Source organism: Pezoporus wallicus, unplaced genomic scaffold, assembly GCF_028554395.1.
Source record: "Pezoporus wallicus isolate ANWC-B61680 ecotype Strahan unplaced genomic scaffold, APGP_CSIRO_Pwel_v1 contig_5935, whole genome shotgun sequence".
Lineage (NCBI taxonomy): Eukaryota > Metazoa > Chordata > Aves > Psittaciformes > Psittacidae > Pezoporus > Pezoporus wallicus.
In genome coordinates, this window is record NW_026637215.1 from 740442 (window position 1) to 765687 (window position 25246).

Consider the following 25246-nt stretch of genomic DNA (forward strand, 5'->3'; position numbering starts at 1 on the left):
GCTGGAGACCAGTAACGAGTGGGGTCCCTCAGGGATCGGTGTTGGGACCGGTCTTGTTCAACATCTTTGTCGCTGACATGGACAGTGGGATTGAGTGCGCCCTCAGCAAGTTTGCCGATGACACCGAGCTGTGTGGTTCGGTTGATACCCTGGAGGGAAGGAATGGCATCCAGAGGGACCCTGACACGCTTGTGAGGTGGGCTGATGCCAACCTCATGAAGTTTAACCATGCCAAGTGCAAGGTCCTACACCTGGGTGGGAGCAATCCCAGGCACAGCTACAGGTTGGGCAGAGAAGAGATTCAGAGCAGCCCAAGGAGAAGGACTTGGGGGTGCTGGTCGATGAGAAAATGAACATGAGCCGGCTTCAGTGTGCGCTCGCAGCCCAGAAAGCAACCGTATCCTGGGCTGCATCAAAAGGAGCGTGACCAGCAGGTCGAAGGAGGTGATCCTGCCCCTCTGCTCTGCTCTTGTGAGACCTCACCTGGAGCATTGTGTGCAGTTCTGGTGTCCTCAGCATAAAAAGGACATGGAACTGTTGGAACAAGTCCAGAGGAGGCCACGAGGTTGATCAGGGACTGGAGCACCTCCTGCATGAAGATAGGCTGAGAAAGTTGGGGCTGTTCAGCCTGGAGAAGAGAAGGCTGCGTGGAGACCTCATAGCAGCCTTCCAGTATCTGAAGGGGGCCTATAGGGATGCTGGGAGGGACTCTTCATTAGGGACTGTACTGACAGGACAGGGGGTAACGGGTTCAAACTTAAACAGGGGAGGTTTAGATTGGATATAAGGAAGAAGTTCTTTATTGTAAGGGTGCTGAGGCACTGGAATGGGTTGCCCAGGGAAGCTGTGAATACTCCATCCCTGGCAGTGTTCAAGGCCAGGTTGGACAGAGCCTTGGGTGAGATGGTTTAGTGTGAGGTGTCCCTGCCCATGGCAGGGGGTTGGAACTGGATGACCTTAAGGTCCTTTCCAGCCAAGCCAGTCGATGTTCAATGATGTTGCTGTGGTGGTCAGCTCCCTGAGGGGCTCCGGTGCGGCTGCTCAGGGTCGGCTTGAACCGTCGGGACCCTGTCGGGGCAGCCGCGGCTCCGTCAGAGCCGGGGGCGAGGGACTGGCCCCTGGTGCTGCCCCCGCAGCAGCCCAGCACCCGCTGCCCCTCCTGGCGCTGCTGCTGCTGCTCCCTGGGGACCGGCCGAGCTGGGCTGTGGCTGGGGGGCGGCTGCTGGGGGGGCTCCCCCATCCAGGGCATCCTCCGGTGGGGGTTGGCAGCGCCCTCGCTGCTGTGCTGAGCCGAGGCTCCGCAGGCCGGGCCCGTGCCCTCAGACACAGTGAGTTTCAGGCGGTGGCGGCTTCAGGCTGGCACGGTTTCAGCCGGGAATGGGTGCTTTTCCTGCAGCACAACCCGCATCATCTCCCACACTACCAGCGGGTGGGGTATAGGCAGCGCGGTGCCGGCTCTGCACCCTGCCAGCCCCACATCTCTGTCACTGACCACTCAGTTTGTAGTGACAAACTTAAAGCACACAGGTGCCAGGACCGGGTGGGTTAAACCGAATCATTACAGTCCAGGTGAAGCTGGAGTGGGACAGGAAAGGTTTGAGTGGTTTGTGTCTCACACAGCAAGTGAGGCAGGCCGGAAAACATCTCAAACTGGTTAACCCATCGAGAGAAAAATACCGGGAAAAAACAGGGAACCGGGAAACAAGGGGTCAGAGTCTGCTACTAAATACCTCTGTAAGGGAAACAAAGCCAATCGTGAGCATAGCATGAGACAGAGCTGCTCCTAATCACACTAGTGATGCCAAAATGAGGGTTTAAAGGCTTTGTTCTGGTAGTTATTCTTTTCATATTTGGAGGATGCTTGTATGGCTATGTGTTTGAGTAGATAGGCTGAGACCAGATGGGGCAGAGTGAAGGATGTGTGCTTTATCCCACAACACCTCACTTGAGCCTTCCACCACAAGCCTGGTTTGCTCTGGTTTTCTAGAACGAATAAATAGCAGAGCATCTTAATCATGCAGACTGACATGTTAATGATAAACACAAGAATACAATGAATGGTAACAAACGGCTTTGCCTAGTAGCATAAAAGAAAGCATTCCTGATGAATTCAGACCTTGGGTGATTTTCATCTGTAAATGTCATCTGGCCTATGAATTGTAACTCAGTACATAAGATGTGGTGATCCTGCAGAAGCTATCTTATATGATACTCTTTTATATTGCTCAGGTGATCTGTTTATTACTTGCAGAAATGGAACAGAAATCTCAGCAGAGAGAAATGGGGTTTGGAAGCAGCTCAGTGGCTGTGCAGGTCACTGATGTTGGCAGGTTATTAATGTAGTTGGACTTAGCAGAACTGAACACTTCTGATGGTGAGCTGACCCTGCTGAAACCCATGGGAGTTCTTGTTGGTCATTTCAGTCTGGTTTAATACTTTTAGACTGCGAACTCATTAGGATAAAAATTTGGTCATCTTATGTCTTGGTCTTTTCACACAGTGGTATCAAGTGACATACGGTATAAGTATCTTGCTGGGTAGTCTTTGTAACAGGGAAAGCTGCAACCTAATGTTCCCAGTTCTGTTCTAGTTACTATCGTTTTCTTATAAAAGAAAGCCTTCTGCTCCAAGTTAATAGCTAAGGTGAAATAGCCTGTGCAGTTACTGGCTTTCTATTTTGTAATATTCAATCAAATGTAAAGTATTTTAATTCATTCTGCTAAGGTACAAATGTGGGCTACTTTATCCCCTGCTTACTCATCGGGCAACTTCATATGGCTTTAGGAGAGAACTGAGGAAGACAGTGAACTAAAGATATATTGCCTCAAAGAGCAGCTTGAGCACATGCTTAACACAGACTATGCAAGTTGAATACAGCAGTAAGAGCTCACTCAGGTGAGTTCAGAGCCAGATAGTGGGTTTTTCAGTTATCATTATGTCTGAACACATCAAAATAGAAACTAGAGCCAAACTGAAAACTTGTCCCAAACACATTAAAACGTGCTATGTGCTGTAAAAGCTTCATGAGTCTTATCCTGTCTAAAATTAAAGTTTCAGTGGCATTCACTGCAGAAGAGGGAGGAATAGCTTTTACATTACTAAAGCACCTTTCATATATGAAGAAACTGCTGCAGGCTGGGTTCCTACTTTTGGGCATACCTGGGCCCAGAACTCTCATGGGAAGCCTGGGTGAAGGAGCAGAGGGCATCGGCTCCAAACCCGTGTGGTGACAGAATTCAACACGCATGCAGCAGCAGAACATTAGCATTTCTTTCTTGCGCGCTTTGCTTTTTGCTTGCTGATTTGGCTTTTCGGTCTTGTTCTTCCTATCCCTCCAAACTGGGCTTAAGTGATTAACTGTTTCGCAGAACTAGTAGATTCAGTTACCTGACAGAAGTGTTTCCTTCTTGATCTGGATTGATTATCATCCAGAGAGCACCTTGCTGACCACCTGTATAACTTATTCTTCTCTTTTCATTCCACCTCTGCATGGCACTGCCAGCCACCTGCGGCCAAGCTGGCAAGGCTGTGTGCGTTCTCATACACCAGTGGTGATTGAGCTGTTTGGCTTTACAATAGGTTGGAAAACTTACATATGGACTCTTTATGGGACAGTTTTATTTTCTTAGCAGACGTTTATTTAGGTGATGTATTGATGGCTATTGGAGGGGTTTGGCTGTGATGTCCAGTTTCATAATTAAAACTGCACTATGTCTTCAGTGCTCTGTTTTTGGTATTTGCTAAAAATAAGGCAGTATTTGAATCATTAGAAAGCTCTGGAGCAAGGGAAGATACCTCTTGGCTGCCTTCAGTGCAATAGAAAAACCATTTGTCTTAAATCTGTGTTTCTCTGAATTATCCTTATTTGTGGAAAAGGTATTTAACTTCCAAAGTTATCAGGTAATAATGTTAATGTCTTGTGGTGTTGTGTGGGTGTGTGTTTCAAGGTATGCGTGCTTCGTTGTGGAACAAGGACATTTTGCTAAGGTGCCCGGTCCATGCCATGAGCCCACGTGGGTTGGAGATAGAGGGTCAAGCTCACAGTAAAGGTTCTGTGAACTATATGAATGGAGCTATTTAGGAATTGCCACATCAGTCTCTGTAGGTCACTTTGGGCTGTGTGGGGCAGTGCTATGTCAAGTGTATGTTTAGATGTAGCTTTCTTAAAATGAATAGTGCTGGAGTTTCGGTTGATCCAAGCAGTGCAGGCCACATATGTGGGGGAATGGAGAATTTTGGGGCTTTTATCTCCCCATTAGTTATGGTTTCCTAATGCACTGCTATACCACCAGCCCAGGGTGATGAGATTCAAGGGCTGTGGCTACACTGGCAGTTCTACAAATTATCACCAGGTTGACTTTTGTGCAATGGAAGGTTCAGCTGAGCAGGTAAACCCAAGTGCATGTCTGCTACATAAAATTCTTACATTGGTTTCAGGTGTAGCAGGAATCCACGTAGCAGGTTAGTGGTGGTGGGTGGGAGGTTGTAAAGTTCACTCTTCAGCTTTAGACAGGTGACTGACCAAAAAGGAGCACCTTTTGACACAAAAGATATTAATCTGCAAATCACTTTGGACCAAAGATCACCAGAATAACTCCTGCCTGACCTGTTCTTTGTTCGATTTGTTCTGCAAATTTGCCTTATTTTGCAGCACCTTTGAGAGTTCCCACTTCTCTGTAGCCGGGGGAACATCCGAGGTGATGCTGAGATGCAGGTGAGCTGACCACCTGCTCTCTCTTATTCTGGAAGTATCACAGCAGGCCATAAAGCAGCTATGAACTGATCACTTGACCATGGCAAATGAGCTGCCCTTATCAGTGTGTTCTGGTATATATTTGACTTAATAATATGAGCAGATGGTCATTGTATTGATTCATGAAGCTAGAGAGGAAGCCTGGCTGTCTTGATCATGCAGGGCCTGAGTGGTGAGCATTGGTGTGGGGCAAGAAGCAGGGAAAGGGAAGAAAAAAGGCAATTTTTGTAGTGTGGGGTTTTGTTTGGTTTTATTGTTGGGATTTTTGCTGTTTTGGTTAATTTTTGTGTTTTACAAAGGACCGCTGTGGACAGGACTAAGATAGAAGCAAGTTTAGGTGACTCGCCAAGCCTGTATGCATGGTCATATCCTGGAGGTACAGACTGCTAGTGCACAGTCATGATGCTGCTGAAATACTTGCGCCACTGGTGCAAAAAGAGGGGTGGAGGGGAGAGAATGGGAGGGCAGTAGTTTGTACAGTTGTGAGGCTTCTCACTCTGCTGGTGCTGCTAATGATGGCAAGGCTTTGGAAAGGAAAAGGTAATATTTAAGTAATAGTTCTTCAGTCTTTTTTTCTTTGTTTAATCGTCTCCCCTATTAGGAGGGTATAACTGGAGATTTAGAAATCTAATTCTATAAGATATTCAGCAACTATCCTGAACTTAGCTGAAGCGGGAAGCTCACAAGTTCCCCACCTGGCTCAGCTCAAAGGAGCAGCTTGATTTGGTTGTTCGTTTGGTAATTTTCACAGTGATAAATAGAACTTGCAGGAGAATGTTCTCTTGAGCAAGAGCTTAATCTCATACTTTGGTTCCTGACTCTCCTAGCTGCTGATTAGTTTTGCTGTCTTATGAGTTTGTGTCATAATACGTGACTATAAATTGACTTTGCAGTGAAGAGGGAATACGGTTTGTCTTCACAGATGCTGCTGTTGCCATGGAGATAAAAGGACCAATGGCCTTTTCTTGGTTTGGACTGTACTACAATGTTCATACAGAGATGGTGCATTCGAAAATACAACATTTGGTGCTTTTATATTTCAGTCTAAATATCAAATGAGAAAGCATATTGTTTTTTTCTTGGTGACAAACTGAAACAATAAATACAGATTTGGGACTTTTTCTGGAAGCAGAAAGCAAGCCCACCTGGAATGTGAAAACAGTGGGGCTGGTTTGTGCTTGCTAAACCTCCTCTCTGGGAAAAACCTTTTGGCTTTGCAAAATATAACCCTGTAGAGCCTTTGGGTTTATTTGATGCAGTGTTTGATGCCGGTTACATCACCAGCTTACTTCTCTGTGATGTTCCACCGGGGCTGATCTCGAATGAGCATGCAAAAGCTGTGAATGTGATTTTTAATATTTTTTTTTTCCTTAAGAAAGAGCTTTTCTACCTCAGATTGCGTGAAAGAAAATACTAATACCAAATCCACAACACCTTCAAGGATGGCTTGCAGAAGGTGTTATTTGTGAGTACCTTTTCCTTCTTCATCTGTCATCACGTCTCTGATATCTGTGTTGAGGATTCCAGAAGTGGGAGTAGTGATCAGTTTATTGTTTGGTAGGTTTCTTTCCACGAACCATTTTTAGGGTGTTACCTTTTTGGCAGATGAATGATCTGTATTTTAGAAATGCACAGATGATGATTGTGTTTATCCATGTGGGTATTTAAAAACTTAACCTAATCAAGTGACTCAAGTCTATGTTTAGGAGTGAAAAGAATAACAAATAAAACCCCATTTTGCATAGAAGCAGCAGTGCAGGATGCTAGGAATTCTGTCTATGATGAGTCAAGAATGTCTCTTCCATTTTGTTTGAATGCTTTGTCGTATTAAAGTGTAATCTGTCTTTTAGATGCGTAAATACTGGTACCTGGATATGGAATGCAGTCTTAAGCAATATAATATCAATAAGGCAAAAGATCGCTCTCGTTTTGTTGTCATTGTATGTATGCTTAATGAAAATCTAAAGATGCATTAATTGCTTGTTACTTACTTGACTGATTTCCCAAACATGATAGTCAGCACAGCAGGAGTTTAATATTTCACTCATTTAATGCAGTGCAGCAGCTCTTTGCATGAGTTGTCACGTTTGGCAGAAGAGTTAAGTGCTTATCCACTTGTAGCCCCAGGAAAGACAATGCTGAAGTTTTCATACTGCTTGTGGTGTCAGCATGAGGGTCTGTATGGGAACCACACTGGGTGGCCTTATTCAGCTGAATCCTAGTGGTTCCACATGACCCGTACTGTGAGCTTTCTCCCAAACCCCACTGCAGTGCTGTCCACCCCAGGGGAAATCCAGAACAAAACAGACAGCAGCCTGCAGTTAAGTTGTCCTCTGCCACCCACCCTTGCTGCCATCAGTGGTTCACTTCTAATCCCGTGTTTTGAAATGGCTGTACCTGCTGTTTGCATTTCTGAACTCTGGGTAAAGATCCTCTCCCTTTAGGGTTAAATTTAGGTCTGCCAGAAGATCATATGCTCAGCAATTGCGATTGTCATCTGCTGCCTTTTGCAGTTATTTTAATAGTGCCTGTGGGGGTCCTAATTTGAGTAAATCTGCTGCATATGCAGTAGCACTGTCCACACGCGGGCACAGTAAGTTCAACCGTTCAAGAATAAACTACTTGAAATGAATACTGAAAGAGTATTAAAATCTTCTGAAGTTTCCTTTCCCTTTTGGTTTGCAGTGATGGTGTGACTGGTTAAGTTGAAATGTTTCCAAATCAAAATAAAATAAATAGACTTCGGAAGTTGAAATAGGAAAACTGAACTTGGAAAACAGGTTGTAGCCTTCCGGGTATACACGCATCAGCTTTGAATATGGTGCCATATGTTTAGACAAGGGAGAAGTAGTAATGTTTGTGTTGGAATCCATTTTAACTGGAGTGCTGGGATTTGGGGATTTTGTAACTCAGCAAGAGACAGAATTTCTTACAGTGCTTGCAGTGTGGTGTTAAGGAATATTTCGTCTCTGTAGGCTTCTCTCTTTAACAGTGGCATTGCAGTCTTATTTATATGCCCATCTTGTACAGTATTGTCCTGTATTTCTCTTCACGTTTGATATCTTTTACCTACCTCAGTACGTTGCTGTGGAAAACAAGAGATGGACTGTGACTTCTCCTGTCATTCTGTATTTTAACTCCTGTGTAAGAAAGTTGATGCTGTTGACTGAAAACAAGGAAAATGTAAGCCTGGGGGCTTTTGTAGAACTGACTCTCTAGGACCTACATATACCAGATCTTCATGGTCTTTAAAACTGATCTTTCTGAATACTGAACACGGATGTTCAACAGTTAAATACACCGGCTCTTTAATGCATGAGTAAGTTTTGAGATGAAAACTTAAATGCTATAGATTTGTCAATATTCTAATAGCATATATGCTAAGGACTTCTGCCTTTTAAAAAGTATATTGCTTGTACCTCTTAAACGTAAAAAGCTAGCTTGTTGCTGTTCTAAAAAAAACTAAATACCATTGTCAAACTACCAGGATTAGCAAAAGTGGGTTTTCAGATGCTGCACTGAATAGAACATATGTCATGTACCATTGTTTCCAGTAATAGGATTTGTCTTGCTGTGAGTCTCTCATGCTCTAGCTGTGTTATTTCATTCTTTTTAGGTTACTATTTTTCCTCTTTGCTGAGCTTCAAATCCAATACGTATAGGTGTCGCTGGTTAGATTGAGTTTTACAGCAATTACTGCTGTATTTTGCTGTAATATTACTGTATAGTGCTGTAACAGTGGCTGTATGTTGTAATAAGAATTCATATTTCTTCAGTAATTCTGGGACCTAATTAAGTGACATGGGAAATGCAAAAAAGATGCAGTGAATCTATCAGGTTTCTGATTTAATCTACAAGATTTTTTTCCTGCTGTCTCACGCACCTTCATGTCTCTGCTCTTTATTTCTGGGTTTGGACTGTGTGGGGTTGTCTTCTAGAGACTTTGGAAGTGACTAGTAAGCACAAATGATGCAAGTGTGGTTTGTGTGTGCTTTAAATCATTGTGCATCACTCTTCAGAATAGATGGTTTTGTAAGTGAGAGACTTAATCAGAAGGGAAATAAATGCTCCCAATTGTAAGTGTCTTTCTTACATGTTAACAATTTTAATTAAACTCACCCTAATTACAGCTAACCCTGTATCAGAGTCTGCCTACAAACTGTGCAATGGCTTGGATGCAAAAGAATCACCTCTTGCTTATTTGTGTGGCTAATAATTCATTGTCATGACACCCAAAAAGTGTATAAAATTAGTTTAAAAAGAATTACGATGTTAATAAGCATTGTGTTCTAGGATGGGAAAAAAACAGCTGCTGATTCTTGTTCAGTATGCTGTGCCTGTACTCGTTTTATTCTCCAAAGAGATGATAATTCTTTGAAGGCCCTTTTGAGGGAGAAGAGGACAGGGGAAGCGTGCCTAATCATTCCTTTGAAAGCCCAGCTGTGGGTGCTTGAGTTGGAAACACAGAAAGGGTAGTATTATTCAGAACAAGGACCTATCAGTTTGCATTTACACTGCAACATGTACGAGTGCTGATATTTAGTCATTTTGATGACAACCAAATCTTCTGCATTCAACAGTCTGAATTGGAGCCTACCTGCACTGATCTCTTGGAACTGCAGATTTTATTGAGCATCCTTGATATCTGGTGAAACTATCTCTAATTTCTATCAATACAAACCCCTATTCTATAATTCTTTTAACTAGGTTGTATGGCTCCTGCATGGGATGGGGAGGACGGAAGTGGAAGGAGGAAGATGCCAACATAGCAGGTCTAGAACGTATGGTTGTGCTCCTTCATGATATCTGGGTAGTTTTCTTGACTCAGACTACAGTGCAAGGTTTGATGTTTACTTGCCAGGAGTTATTGTTACCTTCCCATGCTTTGGTGTCCAAGAAGCTGTATACAGAAAGCCATCTTGCTGAAAGGAAGTGATAGGAATAAAGGGATTAGTTATAGTCTTCTTATGGTGTGTGACCATCTCTGCCAAGTACACATGAACTGCAAGCCTTTTACATATGCAACCATAAAAGTAATAAGAGCATTTAATATTGTATAGTTGCCATTCAAAACAGTGTTTGGGGAGAAGACTGTAATTAATAAGAACACTGTGAAAAACCTTATTTGCTGTATGCCACCACAGCTTCTCCTTGACATGCTGCTGCTGCTGCTGGGCACAAAGTGGGATCAATTAAATAGGAAAGAAAAAAAGAACATTTTCTTCAGAGCTACTTCAAAAGCCAAAATCATCCTGTCCTGTGTATTTTGGGTGAAGATCTGAGTAGTGAAAGGAGTATCTTTGATGTCAGAACAGTGTGAATTTGTCCTTGGAGATGTGAATGAATCATCTGCTAAATCACCCCTTAGTGGACATGTCCGCAGACAACCACGATCAGACTTGTCCAATGAGGGGGTTGTGTAAGTGGCCACATAAAGCTGTCTGCTGTTCTCTCTGATGGGTGATGCTTCCAAACATCGAGTTGACTTCTGGCTCAGTCAGTGTGCTGACTCTGGAGGCCTCTCTAAAGCACTGAGAAACATGGCAATAAGCAAACTTTTAGCTGTAGTCAATATGAATTTATATTGTTACGACCTTTATTGTTTGTCACCTATTTGGAGGTCAGGTTCATTGTATTTCACATTTTGTTTCTCATTAAAGCTATTGTTAGATTTATTAAATGAGGACTGATTTCCCAGTTTTTAACTGTAGTCTTTTCTAGTCTCAGCTGTAGCCATAACTCCGACAACATGAGAAGGAAAATTTTCAACATGCAAAATAATGTTGTTCTTCATCAGGATAAAATACTGAGAGATTGAAATATTCCTTTCATCAGCTTATAGGCATGGATCCAGTCAAACAAATCATTCTTAGCTACCTCACATGGTATTGAAGTGAATAGGTTTATATAGAACTTGTCTGCCACTTGTGCTATTTACAAGCTGATTTTAAAATAGAATGTGTTAACTAGCACCAAGGATGCAGAGTGCCTGAGGCAGTGTAGGAGCCTGTGCTGGTATAAATCTTCCCTAGTGCTTGCACATCCTCATGGAACACAGCACCTGATGGAAAAATTTGCCAGAAGAAAAGAACGAATACTGGCAGATGGAGGTGAACAGATTGTCAGTTCAGACAAAGAGAGAACAGTGTATGAAGGAATGTGGCTGTAAGAAAACACAGCGATTAAGGTGAACAAACGCACCTAGCAGCCTCCTGTCACCAGCCACACGTTAGCTTCACCAAGAGACAACATTCCTCCCAGCTCTGGTCTGTACCAGTGCACTTTCACCATGGATCTGTGAGGCAAGCGTCTCTCGGTCTCTTCTGTCTGAAAGCTGATAGTTTTTGTCCCAAGCAGTGCTAAAGCAGTGTTGATTTAATAATGCTGTCCCAGGTATTACACGAGCTTCAGATGAAACGGTAGCAAAATAAAGAAGGGTTGGATGCTATATCCTGCACATGTGCTGTTCTGAGTTAGGAGGATGAGCTTGCTCCAGGCTCAGTATGTCCCTGGGTAGATGTGGGGCTTGCTACAGCCGGTAGCACAGCCAGGAGCCAGGAGGGTGCTTACCAGCCTAAGAAGACATCTTGAAAACAGAAAGGGGATGATAGCCTGGTAAAACAAAAGCAATTCCAAGTTAATAGCCTGCTGCTCTGCTCTCCCAGCTTGTTTTAAAACCGATATTGAGGAAATAGTCTGCTGAGTTTGGAAGGCTTGTTGGTGATTGTAAGAGAAAATGGGGGGAGGGAGGGAGAATGCAGTTGCAGCTTTATGTGATGATAAGTAACCTGTTTCTTTTTATTCACACATCTACGCAAGGCTGTAGTACTGAAAGAATAAAAATAATGGTCTTTTCTGTTCATTGATGGATATGAAAGCGTTAAAATGAGTGATTTCTAATGGCAAACATGATGGGTTCATACAGAAGAGAGAGGAACAGTTAAATCTACTTCATGTCTGCGTATTTACTGTATAGCTGGATTTCTCCCATTACGTTGGTATGCTGAAGGAGATGCGATTTCAAGGGTTTGGTTTAGATTTGGGTCTGGTTTTACTGTTTGTGAAAGTCCAGTCTGTTCTCAAAAGAGCTGTCTTTAAAACTTGGTGAGTGGGTCCCTGTCTGGGAGTACTTGGGGAGAGCTGGAAGAAGCCTGGCCTGGAAGCAGGAAATGGCAGAGTTTCGATGTCCACCGGGATGTTGTGAGAAGCAGTGTTCATCGATTTAGTCATTTGTCTTGTGTCAGTGCTGAAGTACCTGTGCTCCATTTGTAATCTTAAATCATCTTTTGAAGACCACAGATCAGAAATGTAGAAACTCTGATGCAGAAACATCTGCTGTGTAAAAACATAGCAGCCTTCCAATGTCTGCAGGGGCCCTACAAGGATGCTGGAGAAGGGACTGCTCATCAGGGACTGTAGTGATAGGACAAGGGGTGATGGGTTAAAACTGAAACAGGGGATGGCTGGAATCCAGCCTTATGTATTCCGTGTATATCTTTGACATCTGAGATGGTCCTGTTGAACACGGCAGTGGAACACTGGCATCTGTTTTGTCTATTCCATAGCTGCACCTATGACAGAGTGCCAGTGTTCTTACTACTTGACAAACCTTTGGCACTTCTTACTTGCTATCCAAGGTAACTGGATTTCTGCATTTCTACTGCACCCTTGAAAAAACCCTCTGAGCTCCTAACCAGTCTGTGTGATAGGTGAGTATTAACCTTAACTGCAGGAGAGTAAGATGAGATTATAGGGACAGCTTTCTTCCTGACTGTTTAGATATTGGGAGGAACCTAGGGAAGTCAGAGTAGGACAGATCTGTGGAGCCTTGTGGGCAGATTCTCTTTGGAGTAGCGAGGAGCAAGCTCTGTTCAAAATGCTTTGTTGAGCAGAACTGAATCCAGACAGATTCATTCATACATTTACTGGTTTATTCTCTGAAGAAAGAGGTACTGTTGATGAGAGTAAAGAGATTTGTATGGAAAAAGAATGGTGGGAAGGGATCTGGGACACTCTTATACTAATTTCCTCCTTTTGCTTCTACTGACAAACCCCAGGTATTCCCAGAGCCGGAAGCAATGATTTCATCAGTGTGATTGCTTTCCCTATCCCATGTCAGCCTGTCAGGCAATGCACACTAATAGTATTACCCTGGTTTTGTGAATTGTGTGGGGCAACTTGTGTGAATATGGCGGTTTTCTTGTCTGAAAATACAACTTTTATGTGTTCTCACTGCTTTTGTCATGGTCCATCAAGGCTTTCAGTAACATTGGCCATATTTCCAAGTGGTTTGAAGATGCCGCCAATGAGTGTGCACTGTGAGGTGTTAGCAGGGTACATCCCATGATGGCAAGATGCCTTGTCACTGAATTGTGTTGCACTGCTGTTTCCAGAAGCACAAGTACTTTGTAGATCAGCTGCTATCTTTAACCAGAAAATCCCAACTCATCCTTGCTGTGCAGTTGCTGACACACTGTTGGCAACAGAAATCAGAACAGGCTGACCTTGAGTGTTTAACAAAGGATTAGTAACTGACTCCTTTCTGAGCAAAGCCTGATTCTTTTTCTGCTTAACCATTCTGTTTGATCTCATAAGCAAGTGACCTCACAGGATTCACTTTAAGCCTCGGGGTTGCAGAAGAATCAAAATCAATCTTCTGAAACATTTGTCAAGATGCCAAGCAAAAGCTGGGAGGGGGGGAACATGCATTTATGTACACATACACACACTCCCTATTAACAGTCAGTTTGGATGCTTACAAGTGAAATGAGGATTCTTGGTTTAATGGAGACTTCTTCCACGTGTGCACATTCTAAGAGCCGGGAAATATTGATGAATAGTTTATGATTTCCTAGAAGAATGCTGTGTCTTAAGAAATCCGATGAGGTAGTTCTATCATGGAGGACTTACTGTGCTAAACCTTGTTTAATGTTTCCAGGCACAAGCATCAAAATTGCTGAGAAGTGTATTGTGTGCGGCATCAAGCTCTCCTAAGGCTTACTTCAGATGCAGTACCTTGTCTTGTTTTGCAGCTCTTCTTTGTTTTCCATGAAACAATAGAAGCGGTGACCTGGGGTGCAGAATATGTTTTTGTGTTTTAAAGCTTGTATGTAATTTTTCCATGCTTTGAACAAATGGCAGCAGTTAAATTGCACATCAGAGACTATTGTTTAAAACTTGGGTGAAACTTAGATTCTTCCACATTTCAAAGTGGCATGTTGCAATCTGGTTCTAATTGCTGGGCTTGAAGAAAGTTGGTGTCCATGTTCATCGCATCGTTCCTCCTCATGTCTAAGCACTGTGTTTGTAATTTCATTAACAAAGAAACAGCTTGACTGGTGCAGAGTAACATGCAAGTCTGAAGCTTCATTTCCATAGGAATTTTATCCCGCAGTGTTTAGCTTTTGCCGCTGTTCCACACGGCAAAGCAAACCCAAAGTCTTAAATTGGCATCTGACCTTAATTTTGCAACAAAACTTTGATTCTTCATCGCAACGGTTCATCACCATCATTCCTGATACGTATATTTAAGCCATGGGACTACTTCCCTCTTTATTTCCTGGCATTCAGAACTGACACCTGTACATCAAATTTCATTCCGAGTTCTCATGAGTTTCAACTATTGGTATCCGCTTTTCCCTCAGAAGCCCCTTTCTAAACACTTGGTGGTTTGACTTTGTGTTTTTCCTTGTGTCGTAGGTCTTTAAATACTTTGCACCAGTTTTGCTGTCCAGCTCCATTGTACCATACCCAGCTAGCTGTCCCTGCCACACACTCAGAGTACAGGTAAGAGTAGATATGGTCCACCCACTTTTTGGTGTTGAAGGGAGGTCTAATGTTACAATTCTCCATCAGAAAAGGAATAATAGCTTAAGTTTTAAAAGGAAAAAAAGGATTAGAAAAACATGCCAACCATTTTTAACATCTCCTAAGAGAGTTTTATTCACTTCTCTCAGCCATTCCTGAATGAATTTACTCAGTAAAATGAGTTTCATGTGCTTTAAAAGGCACATCCCCTAGACTCTTTGAAAGGTAGGAAGAAGCTAGTTGTAGGTTTAGTTCTCACGTGAAATGCTTATAGAATTTATGTGGGATACTGATGTTGTTCCGAGCAGTGCTTTTTTTAACCTCAGTCTATTTCCTGAGAGAATGAGAGGTGAGCCATGCATTGTGGCACTCTGAAGGCTAAAGGCATGGATTTGCCAGAGGCTCAGCACTGCCTTCTGGTTGGAGCAGAAGTAAGGAGGTTTTAGGCAGACACAGGCCTTGATGCCAAACAGAGTCTGCCTGAATGTATAAAAGATATCTATTTTTTCCAGCTAAGAATGCTCCATTTAACGTAGATGTCTTAACCGTGTGTTTTCCAAGTTCTCTTTGGAATGTGGAGAGCAGTAATTCTGCATCTTAGCACAATAGATTGTCAGTGCCAGTGTTTAATTCATCTTACAGAAGTGTGGAAGGACAGCTAATGTGATTAGAAATGTGAAAACCATTCAGCAATTGTGCATGTTATGAAAACATTGTCTTTAATTTTTACTTGTACTGTTAGTATTTAACTCAGTGATAATTGCCAGCTCATGAATAATATTAATATCACAATATTGGAAGTCTGGTGCTGAAAAATCGAATCGCTTTACACTGGTAATAAGGAAAGACAAAAACAAAGAATGAATCCTAAATCTGTAAATGCATAAACATAATTGTGATTTGAATCTGTCATCTCTTAGTTATCTCTAACCATGCATGTTTGGATTCATCCTGTTGTTTTACATTGCAGCATCTGTTTGTATGTTTGGTTTTTTTTTCCCTCCCATCTGAGCTTTTGGTTTTCTTTGGTGGTAGTGAATCCATAGTTGAGTTGTAAGAGAACTTGGTATTCCTGGTGAGGAGCGGAGTCTGAACACTATTACATTCCCCACTTGCTTTTAAATGAGGCTTTTCTTTTTCTTTTGGCCTGAGTTTATAATGCTTTAGTTCTAAGGACTTTGATAGAGAGCTTCCTATAGGAATGTTTCTTGAATGTTTCAATATTTTGCTTCATGTAGGTTGTCATTTTTATCAGTAGTATTTCTTCTGCAATTTAAACAGAGCAGCATAACTTTGTGCTTAAAAAAATCCTAAAATCCTCTACATTTTTTTGTCTTTTTGCCTTTGTGCAATAAACAATAAATGCCCGAAGTATGGCTGAATCTGCAAAGCATGGACTGCTTTTACAGTGCTAATGCTTAAAACAACATGCAGATTTGGATAATGTCCAAACATAGGCCATAAGACCTTCAGCTTTTGTTTAAGGATTGGGGTGTGTGAAAGAACTTGTCATTGACCTTGTTTGCTGTCAAGGAAGCTTAGGTCTCAAACTCTCCAAGTGTATGTATATATATATAGCCATAACTCAGCTGTGATTGGCGGAGATATGAGAACTTCCTACAATTCATAGACAGTACTGTTGTCTGTAATCACCTAATTGTGATGGAGCAACCAATGGGTTGGTCATTGGCCGCCCGGAAACTTAAAGAGCTCAGTATCTCCCTCACCCCTTTTCATGGCTATCAGGTCTACCAGCAGCACAAGGGCAGTTTGATACGGTTTTGTTCTCCACTTACCTCTTTCCCCCACCCCAACACCCAAGTTACTTTGGGATTAAGATGAGCTTTTGCAAAAGATATTAATGAGCAGCAGTGTGCCTGTGCAAAGTGGCCAGCCACAAAGTGCCAGCAGGCTGACAGAGGCATTCCTCCCTTTTGTCACCACATGCGAAACCTCCTTAGGAGCATCTGGCTTTTTGAAAGACAACAGAATAGTGCAGCAAGCCCAGGAAAGGGCCATCAAGGTATCCGGGGGCCACAGCATGTGAGGATAGGCTGAGAGAATAGGGGTTGTGCAGCCTGGAGAAGAGAAGTCTCAGGGCTGGAGCTGTCTTCAGCTCCTTAGTTTGGAGTATGGAAAAGGTGCAGCCAGCCTCTTCTAGGAAAGGAGGCTAGGACATGTCCCAAGTAGTACCCTTCTCACAAATGTGGTGGTGTGTTAGAACCAGGCTGTTGGAGCCTTCCTCACGTCAGGAATTTGGTTTAATTTCTGTTAAATTTCTGAGGCTGTGGTACCATAGAATCATAGAATGGTTAGGGTTGGAAAGGACCTTCAGATCATCAAGTTCCAGCCCTTCTGCCATGCGTAGGGACACCTCACACTAAACCATGGCACCCAAGGCTCTGTCCAACCTGGCCTTGAACACTGCCAGGGATGGAGCATTCACAGCTTCCCTGGGCAACCCATTCCAGTGCCTCACCACCCTCACAGGAAAGAATTTCCTCCTTATATCCAATCTAAACTTCCCCTGTTTAAGTTTTAACCCGTTACCCCTTGTCCTATCACTACAGTCCCTAATGAAGAGTCCCTACACTCCCTACAGTTTTATAGGCCCCCTTCAGATACCAAATCCAAACTGAATCCAAACTGAATATTTGTATCCAAATGGAATATTGCACCTTGCCATCACTACATCTACAATCTCAAACTATCAGAACAAATTATGCACCTGGCTTTGTGAGCAACCTCTACCTGGGAATCCTATTGCTGTGAATGAAAATCAGCTACTAGAACACTGACAAGGCTGGGCTTTAAATTTCCACATGCATGTAATAGTATTAAATTTAGCTTTTAGTCTTCCCGTTTATCAGTTTATAAATAGGAGTCATTAGAAGCAGAGCTAACAGAAAGGGATGCTTCAGTCTAAGTGCAGTTTTGAAGCTTTATTTAGAAGATGCACAGAGGGATTAATTTTGCAGCCCAGAATTAAAAATTAAATTTGCTCAGAAAGCAGCACTTAATGACTGCACTACAGTGACACAGAGCAGCTCTGATTCGCTCTTAGGTAATTGCTGGATGTTTTATTCACTCCAGCGGTTTTATTTCTAGTCAAGACGATCTTTGGCATCTGTTTTGAATTGTTAATAGGGAAATAATGCATTTTTAATAACTGCAGCTATTGCAGTAATCCCTTGCTTGATCATTTTACAGTGTTCAAAATAGACAGAAATAATAGAAGTTATCTTGCATACTTCGACTACAAGCCAAGTCTTAGGAAGCCTGAGCATATCATGTCCTCCCAGTTAGGTATTTGTCTGTGTTCCAGTTAGCCCATATGCCTCCTGTTTGCTCTTTTTGAGTTATTTTTGTCTGGAAATTAAACAAATAGTAAAGATCCCAGTGAAGTCTGTAGTTGGTTTGTTTGACTCCCTTTCCCTTCCTGCCTCCTAAAGTAGAGCCTTAAAAACAACATACTCTAGTTCAAAGCTGCATATTCCATGAGCTATATTTGTTAGTGATCATTTGAATACAGGTTTTATGTTGGGTGTGAAGGACTAAGTAAAGGAGGCAGTGGTACAGCCTAGAGTGGCTTCCAAAAGGGCCTGAATCCTCATAGTCTTGTACTTCAGCTGCTGAGCCTCTTGCTTGGTATGGCCTGGAATATCTCAGTGGCCTTCCAGCTAGTGTATGTGCAAAGCAAGGCCCGGAGGTAAAATGGCATTCAGAGACAATAAGTTTCATCATCTGGTTTCTTGTTTGAGGAGCAGTCTGTTCCCAGAGTTTTCTAAACACATCTTTCTAAGCAAGCCTCAGTTAGTACTTCAGCATGTCCCTATAGGTGCTAGATACCTTATACCAATACCATGCCCCTTACAGTTGTCAACTTGGAGCCTATCAGATGAACGTTCAGGTTACTCAGCTCTTTACACCACTCCTGAACATGCAAGTTCATTTACAGTCTGAGGAGAGCTCACCAGCCCACCCTTGCAGAAGGCTTCCTACTCTGCTGGGCTTTTTGCCCTCGGTTTTGTATTTCATGCTCTGTAGCCCTGATGCTGCTGTAGCTGTCAGTTACTCACGTTTACATGATGAGTGTTACGGCAGAGATAGTTGTAGGAATGCTGCACACAGGAAGATATCATGTAAAAGAGTGTACATGCTCGGGAATATAAAGTCATATTCATATCTGTATTCTTTGTATGGATATGCAATAGGCTGATACATGCAACTGCAACTGTGGTCAGATTTGCTTACCACTAATATCTAAGCATCTTTTCATCTGATGTGTTTATTCATAACTATGATTTCCTTGTTCTGATTTGCATGAGATATTGGCTGTCACTCATTGCTTTCTCCATCCACTTTACCTTCTGTTCGTCTCATATAAAATCAGATGCCCTTATCATGACCAAAGACCATTTCAAAAGCGTGAAGCTAGAGATTTTTCTTTTCTTTTGTTTTCTTTTCCCCAGTGATACCTGTGAAAACAAAAAGCTAATGCAAAGGATGTTATAGTACCAAAGAAACCCCATCATTTTCTTGCAGTCTCTACCTGCTTAATGTTTAATCAGCACCTCTGGGAGGTAAAAACATTATTCTGACAATACTGTACTTCTGTGAAATTTTAATGTGGAATCTTTGTTTCACCAGGTAATGTTGGCTTACGTGCAACAAACCACTGTATGGAAGATGCTAGAAGGATTGATTGTGCTATTTCTTTTTGTCTGAGCCACTGGTAGGCATAGTAGCTATGTTGTTGCCGTAACTGGTTAACGCGGAAGCTTAACATACAGTGAGGTCTGGCTGACAGATGCTTCTATATCCTATCAGAGTGTTTTGGGTTTTCAGAAGTTTTTTTCAAGAGCACAGTGGGAATCCTTGCACACTAGGCACAGAGAGGGAAAACTGGGAACTTTCTGATTAGATTCCTGGAAGTGAAAAGTAACTATTTACAGATGAATGTGGTTCTTTGCAACTCTCTTTACTGTTTCCACTGATGAGCACTGCAGTGTTTCCTAGGCTTATACACATAGCAAGTATTTCACATGTCCTTCACACAAGCATCTATCTAGACATCCCACGCTGCACAACAGACTCCTCAGTCCTGTGATAGTTTCCCAATCAATGATTAGTCACAGATGAAGCCATAGCACAGGAGTTGTACTTCAGACTCCTTTGTACTATTGATACAACTGATTGTCATTTTCTGCACCAAAAGAAGCTTGAATAGGCATCTTATTTCCAACTGAATAGCAATTGCCTAGCTTTATAACTTAGCACATTTAAGCACTGCAGCCTCCTTTATAACAGGCAGAGATTTAAAAGTTTGATGATACTGTTCCAAATTGAGCAAAGGAGTGGAAGCAGAATAGCTCAGACCAGGCAGCGTATTACAGCAATGGTGCAACATGCAGCTGAACCGAGCAAAATGGATCTGAACCCTGAGCGCACTGTGGACTCGGTGCTAAGCCAGTATGAGGTTCAGATGGTTATGTAAGGCATCTGTGCTCAAACCCTATGGCAAAGGAAAGCTGGGGTAATTATAGTAATACTTGTAATTTTCCACTCGATGCCTACGTGATCTAGCAATGCAGAAATGGTGAATGGGGTTGAAAACAGTCAGGAGCTGGTAGAATATCATGGAATTTACTATTTGCTTTTTGGATTTCTTAGTTTTCTTCATTCTGTTCCTTTCCATCCTCCTCCTTTAGCTTGTTTTTAGTTTAAAGGAAATGACCACTCGTGGTTGTGTTACTGATAAAGAAGTGACCTCGTGCAAGCCTCCTGCTAAGCCGGCATCCCTTCTTCCACACGCCATAAAGCACATTATAGCATTACAGATGTAGGTATTCCAAACTGCTCCTTTAATAGCCTTCATGCCTTCTGGTTTGTAGCACCATTCATGATGCTGGCAACTCTGCATGGAAACAGAGTTCTTCCTTCTACTGAAAAAGAAGGTGGGGGAGGAGTAAAGTGCTGGTCTGATAATCATCAATATTTCTGTGTGTAAATCACCAGCAGAAGGGGAATGCATCTGTTCCGCATTTTCAGTGGAATATGGGCAGTGAAAATACCTGTGGGAAGTTTCTTTTAAACATGTTAAAAATAAAGGAGCCATGGCCACAATAGGCTGGGTATGTATACGACCACTTAATGCAATTTTTTCTTACGGGAAAACCAGAAACTGCCCTTTCAAAATACCTTTTGCCTCAGAGTTTAACTCTGAGTGTTGGCCTAGGCTCATTTGGTTGTTCTCTGTTGTGTTGCAAGTTCTGCCTCTGAGAGTGAAATGGGTCAGTGGGGTGGTACTTACAAACAGGTGACACTAATTGTAGATTTAAAAACAAAACCAATAAAATCTAAAGCTACATTTTCCTAATGCTGTTCCCTGTGATTCTGTTCCTCTGTCTTTTTCCTTTCTCACCCCCCTCTTCCTTGGCAGGGAAGATAATGTTCTGCACCAGTTCTGCTGTCCACCTTCGGGGTCTAGTAGTCCATCTTCAAGATGACAGCGAAGCTCGGGGTCGCTAAGTGTGCAGTCAGTGCTACATCTGTATAGGCCATCTCTCCTCTTACTGGTGTGTATGGGACTGACACTTGCATGGATGCCATAGGATTGTGATTCATGTTGAGTCTGAGTTACTCAGAATGGCACAGCCATATGTTTTTGCCATCGATGCTTGGTAATCTCCTCTCCATGCTTTTCTACAGCTCTCGTCCTTGTGTCCAGTATCTAAAACACATGCAGACTGTAAACAAGTACCTAAAATGCACAGTTTATTTTGAACTAAAATAAACAGTACCATAAGTCTTTAAGTGTACTGTGAGTTTTGTCACTGTGTGTACAGGGTCATGTGGTATAAAGGGTACAAACTAGTGTTGACTTCTCTCCCAAATGTTGAGGTTATGGATGGGAGGGAAGCTGTTTCATAGCATCTGTATTAGGCTGTTTTCACTGCTAACAGTCCTAGAAGTTGGTTTCAAGACTGGACAAACACCAACATGAGATGTTAGGAATTTTGCTATGCAGACATTGACCATTCTTTCTTTGCTTTTTGATTATGCTGAGGAACTAGCACATGTATGTTGTTACAGCAGATACTCCAGCTATGAGTGATTACATTTCTAAGCTTCTTTGAGGTCTGTCTTATAATTTTGTCTGCCCGTGTTTGTGAAAGTCTTGTATTAAGCATTAGCAGAAGTACAAGATCATTACTCATGCTGTTACCTAATTGATGATAATATTTTTCTCTAAGCTGTGAGCAAGATTGTCATTAAAGGGGAATAAACTTGTAATTGAATGGCCCTGTAACTGCAACCAGGGAAATGTGAACATGTCCATGGGTGTCTAAGAATAGAGTCTGAGTTACCATTGCCCAGAAGGCACTGTGTTGATTACATCTTTCCAGAGACTTCTCATGGCTCTAAAATAACTGGAGGATTTCTACTGGTTGGCTCTTCCAGACTTAAACAGCTCAAGCAGATATACCAGGAAGCATTTGCTATGACGTGGCATTTACTAGCCTGAAGCTAGCAAGCTTGAAAAACTGACTGGGGGGCCTTTTAAGTGTGCTGTTGCTATCGTGAGTTAAAATACTACAAACTGTTTGGAGCTCATGTAAACGTGGAGGTGAAAAGGTGATGTTTGTTTGTAGTTACACGTGGCTTTGAGGATGGGGTAGAAGTGGAATCATCAGGGTCAAGAAGAGAAGAACTGTGAAGGTAGCATGAGGCTATGTCACGCTGCATAATGTGCTTGCTTTATGAGACTGATCATAAAACCATATAAAGGAATCGATATAAAATCCAGAATACAGGTTATTTGCTTTTCAGTTAGATTTGGTCTACTGTTTCTGTCCTTCCTGTTAAATGTTTTCTTGTGATTGCCTTAGGTATGGTTGTGAAGCATCCAAGGCCTAAGGAGGAATTTGCTTGCAGAAGGCTAATCTGCCTTCATGATTTTGCAAGTTTGTCTACATCCTTTATTGTGACTGCAGACTGAAAACAATATATGGCTGCTTCTACTATGTGCTATTGAGTGTTCCTCAGTTTCAGGTGTTTCTCAGTCACTTGGCATTACAATGTATATGAACTGCTACCATTCCCACTGTAAAATTTGGAAATTATGTATGCCAAACTTGTGTAGTAGATCCCTGCAGCTAATTATATCCTTGGAAGTGCTCTGGTGTTTACTGAGAGGGGTGGAACACTCACATGTTTGAGTGTTGATCACAGTTTTGGTCTTGTGCTGCTATAATTAAGAGTTTCTGAGTTGCTTCCCAAAGACAGAAGCAGAAGGGATGTCTGATATTTTGACTTGCTTATCTATGTAAACACTAATTAACTCTCTCTACTCAGTGCACTGAACTGAAGCACTGTAATTACTCTCTTCCATAGGGTAGGATTTGGCCAATCTTTCAATAAGTATCTTTTCTCTATCTGCGTGAAGGAAAACAAAGAGGAACCCCTATTTAAACATGAAAATTAACCTCCGCAACTCTAGGCGCCAGCCCTTCTGCCTTGAAGAGACAGCAGCCAATTACCCTGAGTTGGTTGTAGCTAATGGTGCACCTCTGGAGAAGGCGAAGTCTTCTTCTCTTCTGCTCAGTGGTATTAGCTGTAGCAGGACACTGTCACTGACTGGTTTCTGTCTGGTAGCTTTCCAATTAAGGGTAAATAATGTTGGCATTTGAAGCAATCTGAGTTGGTATCCATTGTACCACCAAATCATGGCACTTGCTCTCTGTGGAGCAGAGAGAGAAGCAATGCAAGTCAGAAATGCAGCAGTAAACATTTCACCATGTAAATAAGTGATGGCTGGCTGAATAAAACATGCTGCGAAGCTCAGGATCCAGAGGCAGAGCCTAGTAGGGGTTCTCCTTCAGTTAACCAGGGTTTAGAAGCAGATGACCTAAATGCAGCTCGTTGTTATAAAACAGAAAGGTACCAGTGGAAAATTTTCCTCTTTCTCCTCATTCCTAAATGAATTTGCCTTGGCTTTGTGAAGAGTGAAGATTGTCCTAACGTGTATCCTAGTATGGAAGTAGAGTAGAAATGATTTGTGTTTCTATAGACCAGATTTCTTCCTTCAGGACCTCAAAGGAGTGGAGAAAAGCTGCTTTGGGAGAATTCAGTTAGAGCACTTCTCCTTCAGCACCTTTAGGCACTTGCATCTATCATGGCTTTGTGGTTTTCTTCTGCAATGTGGAGTTCTCCTTTGCCAAACACACTTAGCTCTTGCATTCTTTAGGGTGGTTTTGCCTAAAATAGGTGAGTGAGACTTCGGCTTTGCAGAGCAACTACTGACTTGCTGTTATTTTCTGCGCATACACGTACTGTTTTCTCTCTGTGGGTGATTGTGGAAGTCGTCAGGACAGCCCAGAGGAGCGTGCGAGGACTCTGTGCTTGTAAGGTTTGGATTTTTGTGCACCACTAGATGGAGCAAAAACCCAGTTCAACTGGGAGAAATTAGGGACTCATTTCCCAAAACTTTAAGCAGCTGAAGTGAAACGTTGTGTAACATGAGAGGTAGTGACTCCCTGGGAAATGGAGTAGAGCAGAGGTCTAATGCATGACTGATAGCAAGCTTTTAGAAGTCTCTCTTAGCCCTTCCACCAGCTGTGGATTTGCCACAATTTCCAGCAACTCAACATTCATAATGAATTTGAATTAGGTACCTAGTTTACGGCCAAGGGAGCGCCTTGCTTGAGCAGTACCTGGGGATGGCGGAATGCCATGTGCTCATGAGAATGAAGCAGCACTGGAGTAGCATTTGAGGTGACACAGAGGCAGGGACGTGGCTGCTCACTGCACACGTTCAGAACGACTTAGAACTTCAGAACAGGCTTAGGCCCTCGGAAACCTCCTGACTCACAGGTCTGAGAGGGAGACATTCACCTTACCAAATACTAGTTTGCGAACCAGGCCATTTGGGAATGCAGCACCGATGCCTTCTTCACCTCATGTGTTGTAACGGAGCAGGGATTTCTTACAAAATATAGCTCCCAAAATATCCGTGCTGGCACCTGTGATAGTCCTTACTATGGTCCGTTTGTTAGCGGGATCGTGAGCGCTGCCGGAGTTGTCGAGGTGTTTTACAGCAGGGGGATCGTGCCTGAAGTGATGGCTAGAGGGAGCTCCAATGCAGCCTGGCCCTGAGCTGCCCGGCTCGGTCGTTACAGATGTGGCTTGTTCCCTTACATGGAGCTGTGGATGAAACCGAAGGAGGAAGCCACCTATGCTTACTTTTGCATGCAGTTAACACCGGAGATGGAGAAGTATTTGATGGATGCATATATCACATGCCCTACAGCCAAGGTCATTTATATGTTTTATGATTATTACGTTGCTTGTTTGCGTGGTTTGGTCTGCCTCTAGCTCTGAAGTTGTAACACAGACTATGTGCAGGGGAAGGTGTGTTTAACAATGTACATGTAGCCATGGGGGTGCTCCACATCCAGCTGTCAGGTGTCTGATGGGCACTTACAGAGGAGAGTGAGAACAAGACAAGCACAGTGATGCTTCTGAGCACCAACAGATTTTGTCAGCGATCTAATCCAGAGGTGGTGTCTAGTGTGTTTCTGAATAAAGAAATGAATAATTATTAGAAACTGCTCGATAGATGTTCCTGCTGTCAAAGCAGCAGGAATTGTAACCTGACTGTTCTGTCTCTACTGAATTAATTAT

The 25246-nt window shown here is 42.7% G+C and overlaps 1 protein-coding gene across 7 annotated transcripts in view; it reads left to right on the forward strand.

Annotated features, from left to right (window-relative positions):
- Positions 1-25246, forward strand: part of IQSEC1 (IQ motif and Sec7 domain ArfGEF 1) — a 337609-nt gene that overhangs the window by 140355 nt on the left and 172008 nt on the right. For 4 of the 7 annotated variants that reach the window (XM_057404192.1, XM_057404183.1, XM_057404184.1 and 1 more), the window contains exon 3: positions 14453-14539. The exons of 1 other annotated variant lie outside the window; for it this stretch is intronic. In XM_057404192.1, coding sequence (XP_057260175.1) covers positions 14453-14539 — 87 coding nt within the window. Of the gene's footprint in view, positions 1-5808; positions 6219-14452; positions 14540-25246 lie in introns of those variants that run through there. 2 more of the 7 variants (XM_057404186.1, XM_057404191.1) reach the window with 2 other exon arrangements.